The following is a 13,132-nucleotide window of genomic DNA, read 5'->3' on the forward strand; positions in this document are numbered from 1 at the left end:
CCGCTCCTCCGCGCTGCTCCAGCCTAAGCCCATCTGCGGGGGCGCTGCCGGGGGCCCGCAGGGGAGGAGAGAACGGGGCCGGGGGAAGGGACACCCACACTTCAGCCCCCGAGCGCGGCAGCGCTGCCCCGGCCCGGCACTGCCGCATGCGCGGTCGGGAAGGGCCGGCGAGGGGAGGAGGGAAGCGGCGCCGCGGAGGAGAGCCGGGCCCGCCGCCCGTGGGGAGGGAGCCGCGCCAGCGGGCAGCGGAAGCGTGCAGGGCGGGGAAGCCGCCGGGCCGTCACCCCGCGCGGAGAAGAAGCCGGGGCGGGAGCGAGGCGGCCCGCAGGAGCAGCCGCCCGGGTGTCACCGGCAGGGCCGGGGAGCTCCGGCCGTCACGCTGCCACCCGGCTCCGCCCCGCCGCCGCTCCGGGGCCGCGCTGCCCCTTCCGCTGCCGAAGGCGGTGCCGAACGGGGCCCGCCCGAGGCGCCCCGCAGGCAGAGCCGCCGGAGCATGGCCGGGGCGGAGAGCCGCCGTCCCCCCGCGCCGGGTAGGTGCCCCTCGCCCCCGCCCGCCTCGGGTCCCAGCGCGGCGCGGCTCCAGGCCCGGGCCGAGGGCGGACACGGGGAGGGCGAAGCGGCGGCTGAAGCGGGGCCGTGAGCGGGCCCGCCGAGCCTCTCCATCGGCTCCTCCTCCGACACGTCCCTCTCGGCCGCGGGCCCCTCACCGCAGCGTGGGTACCTTCGCGCAGGGAGGTGCTGCAGCAGGGCATCGCCCGGGTGTCGATCCTTTTAAAGAGAGAAGGAAATCATGTTGTTTTGGTGGATACAAATCAACCGTGGTCCGAATTGGGAGGAAGAAAATAGTAGGGTTCAGATACAACAAGCATTGAAATCCACTTTAAAATAACTCGGGTGAATATACCATCATGTGGGGAACACTATGCTCATTAGTATTATTGTTTAAATAGATTGAAGTATATATTCATTCGGTTAGGTTATGTGAGAATTTATTTGTATATCAACCATCTGCACTTGTCATAAAATTAATGGCTCGTATGCTGCACAGTACTTCATCTTCCCTAAAAAATTGGGTATTTCAGCGTGGCTTGATTAGGCATTCTGTTACAAAGTCTGCAAGTTGGCTTGATAAGTGTCCGTGTAATTAAATGGGGAGAGCTGAACAGTGGGATCCCCACAGACTGGTTTTAGGTCCAGTGTCAATGTCATAACTGTTGATGTGCTGGGCAGTGCACAGCTGAGTTTCACACGTGGCCCTCATCCCACTGTTTTGCAGCCAAAACCACAGACTCCCATGAAATTCTTCTCAGAACATAATAGACATCGGGCTTTGTTTAGTCCACACAGCTCCATTTCCTAGACTGAAAGGGCAAAAAGGAAGTATATGCTAGCTGAAATCAGCAGAACTATGATCAAAAGAAAATTATATTTTGTTTACAAAAGTTCAGGAAATACCCTAGGAAAAATAAAATTCACGCATAATTAAATAATTGGGGGACATAGGATAGCAAACTCAAATTTGAGCTTGCTGTGTACAGCTGTAGTGACAAAAGTACAGTAAAAATATCGGGTGAGATTCAGACTTGCTCATGACTGATGGATATTCCCGTAGTGCTTTGGAGCTCCAAATAAGATTAATTCCTCGTTTTACTAAGTCTTTTTCATACATTACTACCTCAGCATAGTTTAGCCCATGCCAAAATGTTCTTTCAATTTTAAAAGGGTATGTTACTACTATAATTTAAGTGATTTGGTGGCATTCATCCAAAGACAAAGTGCTGTTATTTTCAGAAGTAAACAAAGTGAAAAAGTACTTCTCTCTTTGAACATTTTTCAATTAACGGTAGTAATTGTGGTGGTTTCAGGGTTCTAGTGGCAGGAAACCCATCCAGAAATAAGGCAAGTGGGGCTTTGTGGTGTCCTTTTAACTTCAGAACTTGCCTCATGCCTCATTATCTGCACAGTTAAATGAGAACTTGAATATAAGTAGGTTAATTCTGATAACTTATCTAAGCCACCTCATCTAATGATGGGTTTCAAGATATTTTGATTCTTTCCTGGGTCAACAAGAAAGAGAAATTTCTGAGAAACAGCAACAAACTAAAGGGGTTGTCAAAATGGGCTCAAAAATATCTAAGTGTATTTATTATTGACTTAATGATTATTTAAATAATTTATTTTAATTGCTTGATTTGAAATCACTCCATCTTTTCATAGCTTCACAACCCATATGCGCATCTTTCAGTCATGGCCTGACCTTTTCTATTCCAGCTATTTAATTAACACAATGTAATATTCTGTGTGAATTATTCTTGTTTGCAGGATATGGTATCGGTTAAATTTGTTAATGTAAAGGAGCAGTGTATTGTTGATAAACTGTTGGAAACCAAATTAGCTTTATCTTGCAGCTAGCTGATTGCATTATTTCACTCATGGGTATAATACTCCTCTAAATATGCTAATTTCACTCTTTTCTCCGTGTGGTGACATTTTTACTGTTCTCATTACTGACATTTGTAATATTTGAGGTGGGGAAATTTTTCTTGGTTTAACCTCATTATAATGTAGCTAAAGAGATTTGAATATTATCAGATGAAATGCACATATATTCGGGCAAGCAGAAAGGTTATTTTCTCTCCTGGCCCATAACTTTCATGTCTATAGCAGGTCTTGCATGGACTGAATGACAGCTAGATCCAAAACTGTGATACAGATGTCCATCCAGGTACTAATTGCCTGTGCACAGTAGTGTGTCCTTTGTAGGTGCCTTCATTTCCAACCTACAAGCTCTGAGGGTAGTTGTGTGACCATATTCATGCCTGTCTGCCTGTGTCTGACCTAAAACATTCTGGAATTCATCTTAGGAGGAGTTGGTCGCCTGGAGCTCTGATGGACTAGTGGTGACGGACAAAAATTACGTGGCTGAGGCTGTTTTGCTTCCAAATGCTCTTGCCGTCCCCAGGGTGGGCCTGGCAGATCTGCTTGCAAGTTGGCACCTGCAGTGTGCCGATTTGAAATTGGCTTATTAATATAAACTGAGGCTCCAATGGTTTTGTTACAACCTTGAGGCATCTGGAGAGTCTAGTTCAGCTAAAACACATCTATCATGTAATAGCTGAGCTCAGCAGTCCAGGAGAGCATCCCCCCATGGGGCAACCCCCAGTTCCTAGCACATTAGAAAGTGCCATTTGCTCTCTCCTGTCTCCACAGTTTTGACAGATTTGCTCTCCATGTGACGTTCTTCAGAGAGATTCAATGAACTTCAGGGTCCCCTTTGTTCTTGCACCTTTCTCCCAACAGTTCCTAATGTCATGTATACAATCTTGTCCTTTCTTGTGTCAACTCGTACCTTGCCATGTGACAAGCAGCAAGTGATTGTATACCCTATAAAGGTTAGAAGGATTTTGGCACAAAATGGGCAGAACGCAAAATTAATTTGAAGATTGAAAAGTGGTATGTAGCCAATTCTGAATATTCCTTTCAGCATCTAAAAAAAGGTCTCTTTACCAGGGATTTCCCTCAATTTCTAGACTTCAGCCGGAGTTGTGACAGTGCAGTTTCAGAGCTGCCATAAACAACACTGGTGTAGCAGGGAGCTGTAATGGGTGTGTTCTTTACACCCCATCTTGAAAAACACCTCTGAAGGTGAGCCTGTGAGGTGTGAGCAAATCCCGTTCTTCCTTCCTCAAGTTTTGACATCCCTTTTCTTCTAATTGCTCAGGAACAGGTTGTTTGAAATCTGCTCTGGCTTGGGCTTGGCTTGGGCACCTTCCAATCTGTTTATTCAATAACTTTCAGCATCTTTTTTTGCCTTTTTTATTGAGAAGTAGGTAAACTCCAGCTCTAACGTCATACAATGATTTCCTTGTCCTTCAAGTTTTGCAGTGCTTCCTTTTCCTTTTTTCTAGTATCAACAAGAAGCAAAAATACAGACCAGACAGATCTTCAGCTTATGAAAGCTGAACAGTTTTATTCTTAAATTCAAACGTCAGCGTTTTCCAGTGGGGAATTCGTTTATACCTTTTGATTGCAGGCTGTGTATATTCCCACTGCAAAGTGACCATTGTAGTGTAAATGATTCCAGGTTTGTGGTGAGCCAGAGCCCATTGCAAGGTTCTCTAGGGAGAGGTCGGGTAGCTCCTTTTTCTTGTGGAGTCTGCATTTGTGGCTGGCTAATGAAAGACATGTCATTAGATTCCCTGTACACACTGTAGATTCCTTACTCCAGCTCGAAAAAGGAATATGCAAAAGTCACATCTGACTTGGGCTTTGAGCACATTTAAACCATTTTGTGCTCCATTTCTGCTTGTTCTGCCATTCATCACCTGCTTAATGATGAACATGTAAGTGATGATTGTATCTTCTTTGAGGGGGAGGTGGAGGCTACATAATGTCTTTCATCAAGGTAATTTTGTTGGCTACTTCCCTACCTCACTTAGCCTTCAGGCTCCGTGTCTTAGGCGTTTTAGGGAGGTTATGTTGGAACTCCAGCAGACTACTGTCCCTATGTTCTCTCATTTTATTCAGGGCCACCGTGTGCAAGTAACCACAAACTACATCAATGGAGTATTTTACACACCAAAGTTATGTTAAGGAAATTCAGTTTCAAAGACTGATGGTTTCCTCTCTTCCTGAAAACCTGAGAATTATGCAGATGAACTGAGTCACTGGGATGGCGGAGGACGTTAGGCTTGAATTGGGAAAAACAGGGTGAAAATCTCCACCATCTCCTTGGGCTAGGACTGCCTCAGTGCAGCTCTCATTGTCTCTGATGCCAGCAAAAAGAGATAGTCATGGTGCTCTGGTACGGGTCTGTCTGTTGTGTCTCTGGTGCATGTGTTTCTCATTTCTTATCAGCCTGTGCATTGTTCTCCTGTTGTCTTACATCGAAGCAGCAAGGGGTAACTTAATTACCGCTCTGCTATAATTAACACTGTAGACATTAGGGAGTTTGTTTCTGTTGGTCTAGTCACGTTTAGCTGTCATACAATAGGTATGCTGTGAGCTCTGCAAATGGGTCCTCTGAAGATCTGACTGTCTGGGTGGGTGTTTGGGATCAAATCCATGTTGAGGACATAAAGCTCACAAAATGTTGTTTGTCTCTTTGAAATGTGACCGTATCATGTAATTCCATATAGAAAGAAAAGGCTGAATCAATTATTTCTATGTCTGTGCTTTTCTGAACAGGGACATACACAAATAAAGTTTAAACTATTCTACACTTTGTGGTCACAGATACAATGAAATTCTTGGGAGTAGATATAGTAGCATGAAATTTTGGATTCTCTAAGAGTATTCTTAAAAAGAGCAATGGTAAGGTAGTTTGGATGTCTTGGTATAAAAGTGCAACTTTAACCTTTTGCAGTTTTATTATTTTGCTTATGTTCAGGGGTTATCTTAAATTTCTATGTACCATGTGCTTTTGAAGACCTGACATAGAAGACATCATTCCTTCTAATACTGGTATTAAATCAGACAGTAGTGAGTAGAGTGATGCTAATGTTTAAAAAGAATATGAAAATATTGAAACTCCTCTATTGAAAGGAGTTTTCCGTATATACTGATAGGTTGAAAAATACTGAGTTTTGGTAGATTTTGCATATTGCAAGAAACTTCCAAAATTCAAAGCAGTAGCACTGTCATAGTTTGTTGTATAATTAAAGGTCACCTTCAGTCTCCAGAAATGCAGGTGCAGCTGATTAGAACAGAAGTTCATGGAGATCTGAGTAGAGACTTGGGCCTGCAGTGCTTGATCTTTTCTGATTTTTAGTCATGGTGTTTACAGATAAAGAAACTTTGCAGGCAGTTGTTATTTGAAAAAGAAAATAGAAAGGAAATCTCTGGAGGGAAAATGGTAAAGATACATTGACACCACTAGCAGCAGCTTGTTGTATTACAAAGTTTTGAAATATGATCTTCTATGTAAAAGGCTGAGCTTTTTCAGCTAAAGAGGAAGAGTTCTTTTATGTTTAATAGTTATATTAAAAAACGGAACTAACGTGAACAAAACGTTAAAGTTGAAAATTAGATTAGAAAACCTTGGTTGTTCACATTTTTGTGAGCTGTTTTGGTCGTATATTCTGGACATTATGTCAAAGCAATATTTTTACAGTCTTTATATGAACCCCAGGATTCAAAACATAACCTGTTAACAGTTTTCACAGACAAAATTCATGTTGCAGCATGAGAACCTTTATAAACAGAAATAGCAATTTGAAGCAAAGATTAAACGCACTTCTGCTTGTTTTACCCACACTGAAAGAAATGGAATGATGTAAACAATGGAATAATAGCCATGCTTTATTTTTGGTACTCCTATAAAAGTGGCAATCCCTGAATCTAATACCCTTATTGTGCATTTCAGAAACTGTTCTTGAGGTTCACGTGGTGGGTCTCTTTCAATTCAATAATTTATGTAATTCAAAAACTTCTTTTACTCTTTTAAAGTATAATTTCGTTCTGACAATTAATTATACCTCTAATTGACTCAGTCATTAATCATAATTTGTATCCTGTGCAGTGTAATCGTGAACAAAGTAATGTATACGACCATCATAACCCTTTCATGGATGAAATGCAAAAGGCTCCATTGTATTAATTACTATTTATTACAATGGCTTGTAGGAAAAAAAACACATATTTTGAGAATACTTTTGACTATTTACTACAACAGCTTATGGGAAAACCATGTAAATTAGAAGACTTAGATTCTTTTGGTGTTGCCATTTTTAAGTTCTTGTCAGTCAAGTTTACAGGACTGAACAACAATAAAGTCACAATTGATTACAGTTTCCGACAATGAATTTTATACAGTGTATTCATCTATTTAACAGTAGTGCTTTCATACTACTGACAAGGAATAGAAAAAGAAATACAAATAAGCTTATAATATGAACAAGTTCTTTTTTTTTTTTTTTTAGAAATAAACACATCAACTCCCTGACTTGCCAGTTCCTTACCTTCAATTATAATGTTATATTAGTTTTAAGTTTTGTATTAAATTTTCTGTTTATTAGGAAATGTCAGAAATGTGTATCAGTTCCAGTGGGGTTCTGGGAAGACATGGTTTGGCTACTTAATCCCCTCAGTAGCAGGGGTGTGTAATTTACACTCCACAGACTGACAGAAAGGTGGAATTTTGGGAGCCTAGCTTAAGGAAGAATAATCTTATCTTTTTATACCCTGGTGGAAGGTTTTGATCAAAGACCATAGTATTTTCCTTCAAGCAGTTCTTCTACTGGAGGAGACCAGAGGAGCTGAGGTCATTCGACATTCAGTTCATTAGCTGAAAACTGGCACAACTGCATTCTAAACCTGCGGTGCAGGATGGAGGAGAGACATCAGGCAGAAACTGGCCCGGGGTTCAGAAAGAGCTTTCGAGGAAGAGCCTTAGGGGATTTAGGGGAAGAATTTCCTAAACATGCTTGAGATGATGCGCTGTCATTTGGAGCAGGGGCGGGAAGTCCCTCCCAGTGCTGTGTTCTGGGCTCAACCCTTACTCCCTCCAAAGGAGTCTGCCAGCAATTCCCTTTGCTCTATGGGAAGGACAAGATGAGATTTCAGCTTAGCCCACACTCCTATCTTACTTCATGTCTGAAGTCACTTCGACTTCCTGTAGGAAAAACTGTAAGATGCTCAGCTCTGCCACAGGAGCACTGGAAAGTGAATCCAAATTCCTCTTTTGGCCTGTTTCTTTTCTTACTTTAGCTGCCGTCCTTCCACAGTAGCAGACATGGAGAGTCAGGAAGGGTGTGTTGGCTGCAGGCTACCAGAGTGAGCTTCAGGTGCCAGTCTTACCAGTGCAGACTGGTCTGTCCTGAGAGTCTCCATGCAACTACCACCTTTCCTTCAGTAACCAGAACATCTGCTAATCTAGGGTAGCTGCCTGCTGGCTATGTGCATTTACAGTTATTAACATTCCCAGAGTCAGAACTAATAGCAGCAGCAATAGCTGGTGAGGAAGTAAAGAGTTGGTGCAGCCTATTCTGAAAACTACACATGTATATTTAGAGGCATTCTGTTTGCCCAGAGTAGGTTGATTATAGTGCATAGCGTTGCAATCACATGCAGATTATTTAAAGTTGTTTTTTAATTTACAGAGTTAATGTACTGTGAAACCATTAAGTTTGACCTCCAAACCAAGTCACTAATATTTGGTTTGGGGAGTTTGCCCATCCTCCCCCATACCTTCTCTTTTCCCACTCCTGGCTGTTGGAATAGTTATGATTCTGGAGGTTAGGTGACTTTTTTTACTCACCTGGCTGGTCTGTATTAATGTATTCAAGATGGGGTTTTTTTCTTTTATTTTTTATATATTTTTAAAATAAAAGAAGTAAGGAAAAGGGAGCATTACAGATTTGCAAGAAAAACAATTTGATGATGCATGTACCAAATGCATTACCAGGATTTCCTTGTACTCCCTCTTTTAGAAAATAATTTTAATACCTCTCAATTAAATCTCATATTTAAGCAGCAGGGTGTTTTGGCAGAAGCCAACTGCTATGCACTAATGAACTCTTATAATTTGCTAAATTATTTTAAATGAATGACAGTACATTTAGCTTTTTAATGACAGTACATTTAACTTCTGAACAACTTTGATCAAGTCCACTTTTAGTTAGACTGCCTGCTGTGTTAAACTCTTAATTCCTAAGCCCCACTCAGTTATTCAGAAAAATTGATAATCAGAAACATTAAATTAGTTTCTCTTTCAGAAGCACAAAGTCTGCTGGAGAGTACTTGGCTGATTCATCACTTCTCTTTTACCTGGCCTCAGTGCTAAGTCTGGATGAGTCTTCATGTTTGACAGTACCTTGTGTAAAGACAACTAAAGAGCTTTCTTTTGTTAATTGGGAGATCTCTATTTTGCAAGGTGTTGCCTTTCTAAAGAACACTTATGTTTTTTGCCAATTATATAAGCTGCCACAGTTACAAAACTTGAGCTAAAACTTGGTTCATTTTTTCAGTTCGTGGCTGGATTCTGTACATGCCTTGGGTAAAGTCAAAACATGAGACAAATTATTCCTGCTTCCTTTTGTACTGTGAAGTCACACCATTTGTTGAGCCTGATAGAAAGAACTAAGCTAAAGTATTCCTTTTCTCTTGTGGATCAGAGTACAACTGAGAAAATGAAGACTCCCACAGAGCTTTTCTTTTCAAAGGGAATATGCTTTTCTATTCTCTCCTGCTACCCAATCTCCCCTAGGAATTTGATATTTAATGCCAAGATGTGCAGTGGATATTTTACTCCTTTGCTACACATTTTATTTATTCGCCTTTTACTTGTGCACATCCAAACTGTATGTTCTTATATATGCTACACAACCTCAGGTTTTGCCTTCAAATCAATTACCATCAATCTCAAGCTATAAAATACTAAGAAGCAAGAACCCAGCTTATAAAGTCTTTGTGAAGCTATGATAACAATAACTGAGGAAAAGATTGTTTTAAATTATAATCCTGCTAATCTCTCTTCAGGTCTTCTATCTTCAGATATCTCTTTAAATTACTTTTTCCCACTCCTACAGCATATAGTTCCATCAAAAATCTCTGTTGGTCTTGAGTAGAGTTCTCCAAATTACCATAATATCTATTTGCTGTAGTATATTATATTTACCTTTTATCATGTGTCTTTTCTCTAGCAGGCACTTAGATATGCATGACAAGTATTATTTGAGAGAATTATGTTTAGCTGACTCCATTCTCACCAAGGAATGCATAGAGGTGAATCAAGACACAGATTCTTCACTCAGATTTAGCAAGAATCTGCATTTGTCTTTGCAAAAACCCCTAATGTATATTTATTTAAGTCTTTAAATTTTCTAAACATTTCAATTATAGGGAAATATGTTTACAACTGAACATGGTGACATGACAATCATTCAGTAGATGAGAGGCTATTTAGCCTCATTGTGGTTTTTTGTTGGCCTACTCTCCCAGTAGCTTGAGCTCTGAGCTTCCCACTGTGTGTGTATGCATTGTGGTTAAAACCACACCTTGCAAAAGCATGATGTGCATGTGGAAATCACATTAGAAAGCCCCACAGAATCAACAGTTGGCTTCAAAGAGCCTTCCTGTCTCTTCCAGTGAACTTTCTGCTTTCATAGCACATCCCAACTGTTGACTGAAGTTACAGGATAAACCTGAAGCTTTTGCAATAAAAGTCAGCTTTACAAAATCCTCCAAAAAAGTGTCACCAGTTTCTTGCATTTATTAGGGTTTACATTCTTTAAAATACTTAAATGTACTGCTCTTAAAGTAAAAGAACCCTGAGTAGTTGAAAAGACAGCCATGCAGTGATAAACATGGCCTAAGCAGAAGTAATTTCATTTTTATGAGCTGGAAAATTTGAAAGGTAGATAAGGCCTGCCAGCTCCCACATGGTGAAAGCCACCTCTGTATGGTATTATAATTGCACTGGTGAAAGACAGAAGTTTTATAAACCCCCTGGGAGTGTTCAGCCCTGGACCAAGTTTTGCCTTAGCTCTTGAACAGAATCTCTGTGAAAAAACGTGCTGAGCTTTAACCTCTTACCATGCCTCCAGCCAGCTCCTGGTGGCTGCACCAGCACATGCCCTTGTGTCTGCAGATGGTCTTTCTTCCTTCTCTGGGCTCGCTGCCTCTAGGTATACTAACCTATTTCTTGGAAAGCCCCAGAGTCTCATCCCGGGGGTAGGGAAGACCATATGGTAAGACATACGGTCCCCGTGAGGCCTCCTTATGTCCTGGTTGTGTAAGTTGCTGGAGTGTGAGACTGAAGGCCAAGTGTCAGAGAGATCTCTGTGTCACAGCAACACCATCCTGTCAAGTGTTGCTCTGCATATGAGAGGAAATGTGGAAAACAAACCAAAATCCAAGCTCCCTCCTGTCATCTGCCTTAGGAAAGAGAAGCCATTTAAAAATTTTGTATTCCATGAAGATAAAATACCAGAGGTCTTTAGTTTTAAAGCTTCACAATGGAGTTTTGGTGAGTGAAAAGTAAGGGATTCGGTTTCCCTGGAAGTCTATGGAAGAAGAGACCCGTTGACTCTAGGAAACCCCAGCCCCAATACCTCCCACTGAGTTTGTGTGCAGATAGCAGCTTAATTTAGAAAACTAAAAAGCACAGCTTTTAAACCTTATGTGGGAGTATAAACCCTGTCAAAAGAAGGGGGACTCACATAAGTTACCAACAAGATACAGCACACAATGTGCACAGGACTCCTCTTATTCCTGCCATTCCCACTTCAGCATCCATAGATTTATTTTGGTTTTTTGTTGCATTTGAATTAATCCTGAAGAAATTTTCTCAGTGACATTGTTCCCAGTGGGTCATCTTCTGTGTTTCCCCTAGCTGGCACCACAGGGTTGCCCCATGTGCGACTGGCTGGTTTTCTGCTATCTCCCACACATGGGGAGGAGTGACAGGCAAAATTAGCACCAGCAGAGAAGGAAATTTTCTTGGCCTGTATTTAATTAACTCATTGTGCCTGCCAGACCATCATTTGACCCCTAAATACAGTGATTGAATTGGTTTGTTTGTTTTGAATAAACCGCTGGAAGTCACGGGGAGCCATGTGTATCAATTCAGTATGTTAAATCTTAGCCATTATACAGATACAAATTCTGGATGAGCTAACTTCAATAGAGGTTAAAATAATGAATGGATTTTTTTATGTTCTGAAGCTGTAGTCCACCTCTTCAGCTCTCTGGACATGTTATTCCTTTTTAAAAAACCCAGATTTTCCTTCTGAATATGTCCCTAAAGAAAAGTTGTTCTGAAAATGCTGAGTTAATTCAAGATTGCCAACATTTCAGCTTCACAGTTTCAGTGGGGCATATAAATCTCTAAACAGCAAAGGAATAAATGGAAATCTTGGGTTAGTTTAGTTCTTGGACCGGTACAATTTCCTTTTTCTAAAATTCTGTTGATGAAACTTTAAAACACTTCAAAAATACCTGCTCGTTGGTTATGCTGCCGTTCCTTGGTTTAAAGCAAACACATGGGGAGCTGGTTTGCTGTCTGTGACAATGCACTACAATTTTGGAAAGAATCCCATGCAGAAAGACTGTTACTCATGAAATTTATGTTCTCTAAACTCTGGACGTTATTTGCAAGTTTATTTTATTGTTAGCCTATTTCTAAGCAGTTTGGCTACAGTGCTTTATTGCCAAAGATACAAGTGAAAATTCTATTTTTATTTTTTGTTTTACATTGTATGTGCTCATACACCACTTTACACTTTAATTTAGTTCTTCCAGTGCTTGCAGAACAACTTTGATTTGAAAAAAATCTACAAATGTAATAAAACAATCAGTCATAAACAAAGGAGGTCTTAGTTCTTAATGTTTTCTGTCCCATGAAAGATGGTAGGTAACACTTCATGTATGATAAATCATCTCTCTCCATCTGTTTTTTTTCTTTACATAGATGAAGATGTCAAACCATTTACTCCTGAGAAAACCAAGGAAATTGTGATGTCTCTACAGCAACCTGCAGTCTTCTGTAACATGGTTGGTGACTGGCCAGCCCTGCACTGGAATGTGAAACACCTTTCTGCTGTGTTGGAGGGAAGGACAGTCCAGTTTAGGCTGGGCCTGAAGACGGTGAATTTAGGTGAGAATGAGGTGGACAGGCATTAATGTCACAAGTCTCTTTTTTTAGGTCCTGCAATTATCTGCCTGTTCATTATAACTGTTCTTTCTCTAATGTATTGCTTTTCGTTGCAGGCTTTTTTTAGGACATGGGATTTGGCCAGCAGTAGAAGTCTCCCTTGTCTTTCTCATGTGTTTATTCTTAGGAGGAAGTCTGGTGGGTAACACCAGCATCTAAGAATCAAGCCTCTCAGTTTTCCTTCCTTGCTTTGTTGTGTGTGTGTGGTCCTGGTCTTACACATGATTAGATTGTTCATGTGAGTTGAGCTTCCATATCCATTAGCCTGACTGTTAAGGAATTAGCTAAATAATTAGCCTGATTTGTTTGGGGTTTTTTCTGTAATGGTGGTAATTCTCACCTTCCTCCAGAGGTTTTTAAGACTTAGGTGGTTTTCAGTACTTAAAGGTCCTGTGATGAAAGTCATGATGGAAGTATAAAGCATGAAGAAAATCATTTGACACCAGTGCAATAATTTCACTGCTAAACCTCACGTGCCAT

General features: G+C 41.1%; 1 protein-coding gene across 1 annotated transcript in view; it reads left to right on the forward strand.

Annotated features, from left to right (window-relative positions):
* Positions 1-333: 333 nt before the first annotated feature.
* The window catches only part of HSPBAP1 (HSPB1 associated protein 1), a 39,290-nt gene continuing 26,491 nt past the window's right edge, over positions 334-13,132 (forward strand). Inside the window, exons 1-2 of the mRNA XM_042040965.1 lie at positions 334-530; positions 12,410-12,595. Coding sequence (XP_041896899.1) covers positions 494-530; positions 12,410-12,595 — 223 coding nt within the window. The 5' untranslated portion in view covers positions 334-493. The remainder of the gene's footprint in view (positions 531-12,409; positions 12,596-13,132) is intronic.

Source organism: Corvus kubaryi, unplaced genomic scaffold (genome assembly GCF_017639235.1).
Source record: "Corvus kubaryi isolate FWS band 111438036 unplaced genomic scaffold, C.kubaryi_AGA036_p1.0 37396, whole genome shotgun sequence".
NCBI classification, from domain to species: domain Eukaryota; kingdom Metazoa; phylum Chordata; class Aves; order Passeriformes; family Corvidae; genus Corvus; species Corvus kubaryi.